At 37.6% G+C, this 11,994-nt stretch overlaps 1 protein-coding gene across 1 annotated transcript in view; it reads right to left on the reverse strand.

Moving 5' to 3' along the window:
* Positions 1 to 11,728, reverse strand: part of Smp_131770 (DEAD box ATP-dependent RNA helicase, putative) — a gene marked incomplete at its 5' end in the record, with an annotated part of 33,686 nt that extends 21,958 nt beyond the window's left edge. Inside the window, 5 exons of the mRNA XM_018791300.1 lie at positions 1,756 to 2,124; positions 4,785 to 4,935; positions 6,117 to 6,205; positions 8,514 to 8,658; positions 11,397 to 11,728. Coding sequence (XP_018645513.1) covers positions 1,756 to 2,124; positions 4,785 to 4,935; positions 6,117 to 6,205; positions 8,514 to 8,658; positions 11,397 to 11,728 — 1,086 coding nt within the window. The remainder of the gene's footprint in view (positions 1 to 1,755; positions 2,125 to 4,784; positions 4,936 to 6,116; positions 6,206 to 8,513; positions 8,659 to 11,396) is intronic.
* Between the last annotated feature and the right edge of the window lie 266 nt (positions 11,729 to 11,994).

Consider the following 11,994-nt stretch of genomic DNA (forward strand, 5'->3'; position numbering starts at 1 on the left):
ACTGGACGGCCATTTCGTCCTATTGTGGGACTCCTGAGCAGTGCGCACCCACAATTTCAATATAATGAAATGATAAGTCCCAATATAGTACGAAATGTTCATCATACATTCTCCTGCTAACCACGAATCCAGCACCAAATATAAAACGCAAAAAATTCTAGGAGGGATTCTTGGCCAATCATATATTTAGGCATGTGACATTAATGTGCAATTTATGAAATTGACTTATTTGTCTAGGCACCCAACTTTTAACCAGGTGAGCTACAGATCGATTGACCCTACGTTTGAAAAGTTCTGAGAAGCTGAGTAGTAATGCTATCCATGATGTGATAGGTTTAGTTTGATGCCTGATAAATGTTCTCGTGAAAGAACAATGCAGTATGAATTGGGATGAGTAATCCAACAAACATGCATATTACAATGTCTGGATCTTCTAGACATCAATACAAATGAAATTTTAACGCGTTACATTATCTGTAGGCAACGATGGTATATGCCTGAAGAAAAATACATGCAATCATTATAGAAGTGAATGCTCTAGAGTGTTCTTGGAAATGTTTAAACACAATTGTGTGCTTAGAACTCAGGAATATTTTATTCACTGACTTTATGTCGTGCGTGTGAATGCAGTGTTCAACATTCATTCACTAGATTCTCAGTTCAAACCCCGTTCAATCTATAGTGTTTTGAACATCTAGGGGTAATATCAAGACCCTTACGCAAGTTATGCGATTTAGAGTCGAGTAAATGATCTTTTATTGAATTATTGAATTTCAAATGTAGAATAATAGCTTATCGGTTAAAGGTATAGACCATCAGCCCCCGATTCACCTATGAACTTCAATATCAGCATTCCAGCACATGAAAATGTAGTCGGTTAATATACTAAAAAATAAGAATAATTAGTGAATGGTGTACACGATCTCACTGATTCAAAAATGACAAACAAATTAGGAGCGTATCCCATTTATTGGATAAGTTGCGTATACATCCAGAGTTGGAACATCGCGTCGCCTACTTCAGTTTGGGCAACCTCATTAGCACAACACGATCAACACCAAATTCATAGAAGTAGTAAAAAGTAGTAAAAAAAGATTTCATATAAGGATATGATACAGGGAGAAAGAATTAGTTAGTAGAAAGGAAGGTATGAAGTAATAGCACTTTTTTAATAAATTTAGAGCCAAAGACATGTTCACACTGTAAACGGATGTACGGAATTTAATGTATCAGATGTAAGGCAGTGGTTGGAGACAGTCGACAAGAAAACTCAGGACTTAGGTTTCGTGCTATCTGACATTCGTCGACACAGAAACCAATGTTCCCTGGTGGATTCGATCACGTGTCAACCAACTACATAGTCACAGACGATACTACGGAGCTATTTGGGCCTTGAATGACCTTTTGTATGAGTGAGATGTATTTACAGTTGATTGATCACTTGATCGATAGAATTCGATCAGCACTAAGCAATCAATATGTATAAGCATTATTTATTACACAGTGATCAATCAGTTGTAAACGGAATATCAGTCAGTCAGTCAGCTACAACGTAGGATCCGGCACATATATGTATCAGTCCAAGTTGCCATACCTCGTTAGCACAAAAAGATCAACACCGGACTCATAGAAGTAGTTAATTTAGTGGTGTTAATATGTAAAAGATAGGTTGTATATAAAGATATATTTATTGTTCAAGTTAATTAATAAAATAAAAGATAGGGAGAAATGATCTGAAGTTGATTTTACACTTACTTGATCCATAATATGAATAATAAGTGGCCATAGGAAAGCAGCAGTTTTACCACTACCAGTTTTTCCAATTCCAATTACATCACGTCCAGCTAAAATTAATGGAACAGCTTGTGCTTGAATAGGTGTTGGTTGTGTATAACCAGCTTTACGTATTGCTTCCATTAATGGTTCATCTAAGCCAAGATGAGCAAATGAACAAACAGGTCGTAATGGACTAGGTCCACTAACACGTAAACCAAGTTTAGATCGAAGTGAATCTACACCAGCTTCATCTAAACTAGATATTTCTACATGTTCAACATAGAAATTTTTAGCAAATGGTGCATAATTTATCATGGAATGATCAATTGGAGGTAATGGATCAATAGTCTATATATAAAAAGCAAATACATAAAACGTTATATGATAATATTGTTAGATAGAAGCGGAGAGATGAGAAAGGTGAAACCTTCAAAATTATTAAATGATGAATTATTATATCTATTTACTGCCCCCAAATGCCCTGGTACGGTCGAGAGTGAGGAGAGTCCACTCTCCCTCTCCAAATGCTCTCACATAGCCACGCGTATATAGCCTCTGACAGGGAAGTCCTCACTGCCTTCTCGTGGCACTACTGTTGTTTACGAAATTGAGAGGACAAAAACGAATATCCGGTGCTTTAACCGGGGTTAGTCGACACGGAAAGTTCATCTAGGGAAGTTGGAAAACCCTGATTCCAAACCAATGGTGCACATGGGCTCCAGTATCCTAAGGGAACAAATGGCGTATGAATCAACCGTTGGTCACCACGGGACTGCATCTCCTCACGATGCTTCACTGCCTTGTGGATCAGACCTTTAGGTCAAAGGCTCTGGGTGTGGCCCCCTAAGAAAACCACCTGTTTCAGTTTGGGCACCCGGACAGTATCACAGCCTTCACATAAATCAAGTGAGATTTATGTGATGCTCCCTTGTACCAATATTTATGTGTTTAAATAAATAATTCTGAAAATAATAATGACAGAATTCACGCCAGTTTACAGGCATGATCAATTTGATATAAATAGCAACATTAGATATAGAGAACAAACATGTGATATAAGATTGCTTCAAGTTTGCTAATTCAGTAGTTGTTTAAGTAGTACATTTATGACATGTATCACAGTAATCCAATGCATCAGCAGGGAACTTTTAATTTTTTTCTTAAGTGGATAGCCTGATGATTCATGAACGGTGTTATTTATGGTTATTTCCTGTGCTGGGACGAATTATTGATAATTATCTACAACTAGAGAAACTAAAATGAAAACAGAGAGCACGGAACAACAAAACAATGATTGCCAAAATATGTTGGTCAGGTTTACCACTGTTCATGTTAGTTATTATTCAAATAAGTTAAGGTTGCTAGAGACAGTGTTAATGTAAAGTGACAGCAGGTAAGTGGCTAAACATTTAAAGTTCCTATAATCCCACTTGTGAAGTAAGATACACTTACAAGCGCCAGAATATTTAATGCATTTTCAGAGGAGCAATATGCATCAATGCAGCGAACAAACAATGGGAGAGATTTTATCGTACGGATAGATTGTGGCAGATTATTTCAGAGTCTAGAAAATTCACAGGTAAAGTAATTCATATAGAGAGATGATTTAAAATGTTTGTTTCGCTAAAGACAAGCAGTTACAAATGTCGTAATGTGAAGTTTCTGCACATTGAATTGCTTGGTTGGATGTAAAGGATAGTTTGTTAAGTATTTTGAAATAGAAGAAGATAAGATTTAGTTTGAGTCTCCTCTTCCATAAAGGGTCGAGCCCAAGTTTATTACATCTAGAATTATAAGTCAAGGTACAATTAGTTCCAAGAATACGAAGTGTAAAAAAAAACTGCAACCTCCGGAATAGAATTGGGATATGATATTTTTATATTGTCTTAATATTATAAGCTTTTATTTAACTCATTACCTGTTATTATGTAATTTGTTATCATTATTTATCTACTGTTCATGTGTACACATATCATGATGATATATCACATATAGTTGAAATCATGAGTAAATTAAAGCCAGACCACCATGGAAAACCTGGAAACATTGGACAGCCGTTTCGTCCCATTATGGGACTCCTCAGCAGTGCGCGTCCACGATTCCGCCTCGAGAGATTAGAACCCAGGACCTATCAGTCGCGCGCGAGCACTTAACCATTAGACCACTGAGTCGGCATCCAACGGTGTTAATGTCTAACCTCAATCAATACACAAAGTTGAGCAACCATTTCACTAATGTCTTCAGTGAGTTGACATCTCCCAATAGACCTAGTTGAACTCCACTGGTTACTGCTTGTCAGTTTATCTTTTGACTGACTATTGAAGATAGAAAAAATTATGTGTTCCAATGTGAATTCCGACTGATGGTCATTGTTGGTAGTCATTAGTTTAATTGGTGTAAGAGAACACCAAATTAGTGAACTCTGTAGACTCATGATCCAATGAATTTGGTATACAGAGATTGAGAGTCAAAACGGATAGAAGGGAAAATTGTGTTAAGTTTATTAGATTCATAAAAAAGTAGGTCAATTAAAAGCATTCAACTTTTAACTATTAAGTGGCATGTTCGAACTCCCATTCTGCCTACTTCGGTTTGGTTAGCCAAAAAGCAAATCCAGAACTTTCATTTGTTACTACCCCTATGACGTGGTTAGTTTGAACCCTCTCACGTTTATCAAGGTTTAGGCTCATTTGAATGGTTTTGAGAGAAGACCATACAGTCGTGAGCATAAGAACATACAGTTTAGTGATTTGCAATACCTATTAAACCAGAACAAACTATTGCTTGTTTACAAGAGATACCCTCTCTCCCTAAAAGAAAACGAGATTATCAGTTTATGAAAAGGACAAGATAACGAAGCACTATCCACTAAGGTGATACACTAAACAACTATACAAATCTAGGACGGTTTACGATTACTTATTACGTAGAATCAATTAGAATTTTGAAAATACAGAGAACACAGTGATAATTGTTACAGAAACTAGAAAAAACCCTGAATTGTTCACCTTTTTCTCTGTACCAATAATATTTCCATCAGCGTCATATTCATATACTTCTTCTTCATCATCACCAGGTAATCCAAGATGTGGATTTTCTTCCATAAATCTAAGATACGATTCAATTTCATCTTCTTGTTCAATATCATCACGTACACCTCTAATAAAATGATTGAGAAGAAAACAAACAACAATATTTATTTGATATAAATGTTAATATGATTTAAGCAATATTAAGTGGGAACTCCACCTGTAGCTCCTCTGGGGGCTACTGCCGGTCCCGACCCCGGGTAAAGGAGGAGGGTTGGGAATGGGGTTAGTGACCCCATCCCGTAGAAAATCAACTCGCTAAAAAAACGCTAACCAGAAAAAATCATTCAAACCATTTAATATTAAGTGGGAGCGAAACTCTGATCAGTCACTTGCAATCAACATAAAGACTGGGCACGAATGTGCATTGTCATGAGACATCAATACAACAAGATGAATAACTAATAATGTAGGCGCAATGATAGACTGAAAATTGATAATATGGTTCGAAAAAATCAAATTAAAAGGTCTATATGAAGGAATATTTGAACAAAAGATCAAGAGTAAGATAATCAATGAATGTGTTTATATAATCGTGGCCTATTTCGACTGATATAACCCCCGACGTTTCTAATCACTGATCACAGTTGTTGTACTAGACCTTAATCAGGTAATCTGTATTTATTAAAAGTTTAGTCCAACAGTCAATAATTTCTAGACTGATGTATGTCTTGGTTTGACCGTCCTTTAAGTTTCTTTCAGCTTATTTTTACTCCAGGTAACATGTCTCGAGGTAGGCGCGTTTATGTTGAACGACTTAAAGAATGTTTAGACCTCTTGACACACACAGCTCGGACAAAGTCGATGATTTCACAAGTTGATTTTATTTACAAAACACCATTCGGATATAAAAACAACCACTGAGAAAGAAATAGTAAAATAAATGAACAGAGTAAACAATTCAACATATTGAGGTGACCAGACATATATTACACATAGAAAAAATTGAAATTATAATATGGTTGGAATATACTACTTATTTAATAACCAAAAGGTTGACTGTAGAAAAGAAATGCATAAGATCATATATTGTTTTACTCTCCCTCTCTCTAACCTTTTATCTTGTAGGTTTTGATGTAAATGGATATGGTACCTGCAGTCCCCCCACCATACACATACGCGGATACATACTTAGAGTTGCATACCATAAACAGACGTGAAGCGATAGATAGATCTGAGTAAAAGCATAACGAAAGTGCAAATAAAATAAATCATTTCTTCAAAAACTAAAGATAATAATAAGTTACTTACTTTCCATCACCTTTAGTACTTTTCTTTCCCTTACTATTTGACTCTTTAGTCACACTTTTCTCGCCAGAATGAAGTGTTCTGACCTCTTCCTAGTTTGCATATGAATAGTTGAATAAAAAAATAGGTGATTTTGACACGCGCCCATACAAACATACAGAAATAACAAAAAAACTAGTATGAAACTTAGACCAATGGGTGTCCTGTCGGTTACCTTTACCAGTTACCTCATATCAAAGGAAACTGTAAGGGGTGCAACATTAGATCACATAGCTGGCTAGTAGGACCATATTTTATTAAACTTGATTAGTACTGAGGAGGGACTCGGCTTTTTTCTGGTTAGCGTTTTTTTAGCGAGTTGGTTTTCTACGGGATGGGGTCGCTAACCCTATGCCTAACCCTCCTCCTTTACCCGGGCTTGGGACCGACAGTAGCCCCCGGAGGAGCTACAGGCAAGCCCTCATATGGAATCCTGAAGGCCAAAGGAGAAGAGGAAGACCAAAGAACACATTACGCCGAGAAATAGAGACAGACATGAGAAGAATGAACAAAAAATGGATAGAACTAGAAAAGAAGGCCCAGGACAGAGTGGGTTGGAGAATGCTGGTCGGCGGCCTATGCTGGATTGGGAGTAATAGGTGTGAGTAAGTAAATACTGAGGAGGACTAGGGAAACATGAAATTTACTAATTAAAATCACTGAGTGAACGATTAATGTAAAAGCAGAAATATTGTACTTATTCATTTAACCAGTGTCAAACGAGAGAGTAAACACACGAGTTGGTAGATTCAGAAATGTACACAATTGCATAAGAAATAACTTTCAATTCCATACAGTTTATTAGAAATAACAAAAAAAATGATAAGGATAGATAGAGTAGATAAGTAAACAAACACACATGGGTGTACTAGTGAGACGCTTAAAGTGGAGAAAAAGGAAGACCAAGAATGAATACATATACACTATCGTGATTAGTCTCAAGCCGTTACCTTCTGGTATATTTATACCATTTGAACAGGTCAGTGGATATCTGGACCTAGTAGTTAAGTGAATAACGCGTTGAACGTTTCAAGTGAAAGGTACTGGGTTCAACTCTTAGTGTAGACATCAACAACTGGGATGCAGGTGGAGTTCAACCAGGTCTATTGGGAGATATCAACTCACTAAAGACAATGGTGAACGATTGCTCAACTTCGTGGATTGGTTGAAGTTAGACATTAACACCGTTGGATGCCAACTCAGTGGTCTAGTGGTTAAGCGCTCGCGCGCGAGACTGATAGATCCTGAGTTCGAATTTCGCGAGGCAGGATCGTGAATGCGCACTGGTGAGGAGTCCCACAATAGAACGAAACGGCCGTCCAGTGCTTCCAGGTTTTCCATGGTGGTCTAGCTTCAATTGACTCATGATTTCAACTATAAAATTACGATGATTAGAAACCATTCACGAAACAGCAAAGCTGCAAATGAGGTATTCAACTGTCATAAATATTAAGGAAATTGGTTTGATGGCAACTTAAATCACCAAGGTTTGAATAGTCAAAGAAAATTTGTTAGCTTTCTCGCATAATAGATGTACTACTACTATTTACGCCAGTCATATAAGAAAACATTTGCATAATCAGTGAACTGAACTTATACACTCTATATTTTCCACGCTTCAAATTATTATAATGAATTTGACAAACACGCTAAACTTTTTCATATTTTGCTCTAAACTGTTAAAACGTTTTTACTTTACAGAATGCCCCCCAAATGCCCTGGTACGGTCGAGAGTGAGGCGAGTCCGCTCTCCCTCTCCAAATGCTCTCACATGGTCACGCGTATCTACCCTCTGCCAGGGAGGTCCTACTCACTGCCTTCTCGTGGCACTACTGTTGTTTACGAAATCGAGAGGACGAAAAGCGAATGTCCGGCGCTTTAACCGGGTTGGTGGATGTGAAGTGTCCATCTAGGGGAGTTGGAAAACCTTGATTCCAAACCAATAGTGCACATGGGCTCCAGTATCCTGAAGGAAAGAATGGCGTATGAACCAATCGTTGGTCACCGGCTACCATGGGACTGCATCTCCTCACAATGCTCCACTGCCTTGTGGGTTAGAATTTTAGGTCAAAGGCTCTGGGTGTGTCCCTCTAAGAAAACCACCTGCTTCGGTTTATGCACCTGAGCAGTATCACAGCCCTCACACAGATCAAATGAGATTTGTGTGGCGCATATGTATCTGGTGCTTCTTTGTACCAATATTTATGTGTTTAAATAAATAAATAAACTTTGCAGAATTAGATCTTTTTTTCGCGGTACATACTGACTGACTTATTTTCAAATTAGTCAGTGGGTTTAAGGATACAAAATAAGTATTTTACATATAGAAAACAGAAATAACCAAATAAACACAATATTTACATTTATGCCAGCCATAAACTGATCTAGAGGATCATCTGAATCATCTGATTGCACATCAGCTTGATCTGAACGTTTAGTAGCAGCTGGACTTCCTGGAGCAGGTTGGTATTCTAAATTGTTTGTATCATCATCTTCTAAGAAGTAACTAGATAGTAAAAGGAAACACGACTGTTAATGTAGTTATGACGAATATGTTGTAAAACACTTGCAAGATAGTAGAGCTTAATAAGTTGAGTTGATGTAAAGAACAGACTTTTCAATGACATCCTGGTTGTTATTTAAAATGAAGTTTCATTCACGAATGCTTGCTCCAGCGGTATTATTCGATGAAGCCTCTAAACTATCTTAAGATTTTGAGGGGTTCCAAAAAATAGACAATGATTAGATTGAATAAATCTCTTATCAAACGATTTCAACAAAGTATAAATGTATAGGTTGGTTAATGGTGAAAAGGGATCTTGTCCCAAATAACAAGTCCTTTAATGGCATTGTAGTTATCATACAAAAAGTGGTTCCATCTACAAATGCTTAGATAGTACACAAATTTATGAGCTGCTTGTACAAAAGGGGTCTTCTTCCAGACGTGCAGTGTTCCATGGTGTAGGAGTAGGTTGGAAGAAAGCTAGGGGCGGCCAGACCACAACGTGGCACAAATCCATGAAGTCACTGACAATTGGACTGAGCCATGTTGGTAGGTGTAGACTACCTGGTTGGGATTCGAGAGATGATAGCAACCTATGGTTAGAGACCTTGAATGACATGGCTCAAAATCGTTTGCAATGGCGAAGGTGCATCCACTTTTTGTGTTCTCCCAAATTCTAATCTTCTGAATTCTTCATATCCCTATCCCTTTTCTCTTTCCAAATTTCTTTCACTGAATTATACTCCTTCAATAACATCTTCAAACCCTAATCTTTCACATAATGCTTACACTCTTACTACTTCTACCACTATAGGATTTGAATCGACAACTTCATCTCTGTGCTAATTTGGTATGGCAGCTCGAACTGATGTACGTACGTACGAAGTTCTACGTTGTGACTGACTGACTGACTTCTTCCAGAAAACAGAGATATAAAAAAACCTGCATTTTCAAGGATAATTACCATAATTAGTGGCACAGGTTACACTGAAAATGATGATATACCCGCACCAACAAACACTGCATAAGACAACAATGTAAATATAATGACTATTAAACTATAGACGGTTGTATAGATTTTATAAAAACTGATGAGATCTATTTTCCTGAACTGATTTCCCGTGTTTTGTAAAAGTATATTGAAGGATGATAATTACGATATAACAAAATGATTATCAAGTTTATTTCGGATATCTCTACAAAGCCCTACAGTATAGGATGAAAATATGTTGAATTTATACTTGATCTGAGGATGCAGAAACAAAGTGGTTATGACACTATTATTCATACCTGTGGAAACAACTCCGAACCGCTTAACTACCATAATTTTGGAGAAGCGACAAATCTTAACTTTTCGACGGACAACAAGGATACTGGTCAAACCTATGATATATTAGGTATAGTCATGGGCAGTTAAGTTAGACTGAAGAATATAGTACCATTTTAGTGAACCAGAACACAAGTGAAGACAATTGAATATATTAGAACACAAAATTACAGAACATCTTAGTAAAATCTGAGAACCATACAGTAAATACTTCATTTGCAAAATATCAATCAATCGTATCAGACTTTATTGTTCCTTCATTTCCACAAATATCATGTTTTGTTCTCGTTCTCTTTTCTTTGATCTTCTTAACCTTCTGCCTCCAAGCATTTTACTTCCGATTGATGATATATACTACTTATAACTGCCGACATCAGTAGCCGACCGTTGCTGCTACCTTGACGTGGTGGTCGGGCTTGCCTATCGTCATGAACCAATCGAGCTATACTGGCTGGAACAATCGTTCCTAAAGGTCCTACCATGCCAGGCAGGTCGGTTGAAGAGCGGTAAGACTAAAAGCAGCGATCCCAAGGTCCGAAGGCGAAGTCGTACTGCTGACTGTACAGAGGTTTGACGGCAGTAAGGTGTTTCCCTCAGACAACCAGCATAACAGCGGTGCTGCCTTCCCACAAGGAGGGGTGGGGTTAGAAAAGGTCGACCCTAAAAATGCACACCTCGCCTTCTCCCACGGATTTCCGTCTCCGGCGGTAAGGTCCTTTAAAGAACGGAGCTAACACGTCAAAAATCCCCCACAAAAAGGCCGTGCGTAACCGGCCTCAAGCAGTTGTCCCTTGGGCACTGCGGTCACGCTCCCAGGTCGTCAAGACCAACACTAATCCAACTTCTTTTTCAGGTCCCTCAAGAAATACCCTTCCACGGTGTGGGCAGCCGGGAAGTGATATTAGCCCTCATACCCGTAACAGCACACGAGACCAAGTTGGTCACTTCCAAATCCACATCAGTAGCACACACCATACTATAACTTATTAAATACAACTAGATATTGATTACATCAAGTTGTAACACAGACAAAAAGTAAAAATATCACATATTTAATTTCTCATTGATTTTTCCGTACGGCTTACACAGCTAGGGAAATTAAGCACTGATCAGTTTGATTAAGCAGTCTCGCCATCAACTTTTAATTCAATAGCCAGGTGTCCAACTCCACACATGCCTCAATTACCTTTAAATTCATTGTTAAAGGTTTAAGCTTACAAAATAGTATCCTTGGTTTTGTTAAATTCCAATGCAATCGCAATGTAAATTAAGTGTTGAAGACTTCTAGATTTATATATTGAATAAGGAGAAAGAATCCTAGTAATCGAGACTGATGAACCTGGATGCATGGTTTTAATTATGTGGTCTTTTTGGTGTAATAAAATACATGCAATTATTAAAACATAAAACTCACTCATCCTCGTCTGCTACTCTTTTGCGACCTAAATTAGCAAAAGCCCGTGTTGAGCCTCCCTGTGTTCCGGCAAATGCACTGTGATTTATTAGGACTTCATTGGGATCTGAATAACCTCTACTATTACGAGAACCAAGAGATGGTGGTGGCGGGACAGATGCACCTCCGGTTCTAATAAAGTTTGGAGGTTTTGTATTTTTGTAATCTTCAGACTGTTTATTTACATCTGACTTTTCGTCCTTGAATACAGAATGTGTTGACAAACTATGTTGTGGACCCGAGCCAGATATGAAATTCATACCCCATCTACCTCCACGTTTACCGTATGACATATTGGAAAGTATTGTATCGAAGAATATACTTGTACGCGTTATTGCCAATTATGGAAACTATAAACAAAATAAGTGGGATAAGCACGAAATGGAAATCCTGCAAATTCGATTGACAAATGGGTATATATATATATATATATATATATATATATATATATATATAATCTAATGGTCAAGAATTTTACTAGCTAATGTCATGTTATGGTTTGCCCATTCTTGGCCTATTCTCGATTTATTGCTATCTGGCTTGGATTCGACCTTTACAT

This window comes from Schistosoma mansoni (genome assembly GCF_000237925.1).
Source record: "Schistosoma mansoni, WGS project CABG00000000 data, chromosome 3 unplaced supercontig 0105, strain Puerto Rico, whole genome shotgun sequence".
In the NCBI taxonomy this organism is placed as follows: Eukaryota; Metazoa; Platyhelminthes; class Trematoda; order Strigeidida; family Schistosomatidae; genus Schistosoma; species Schistosoma mansoni.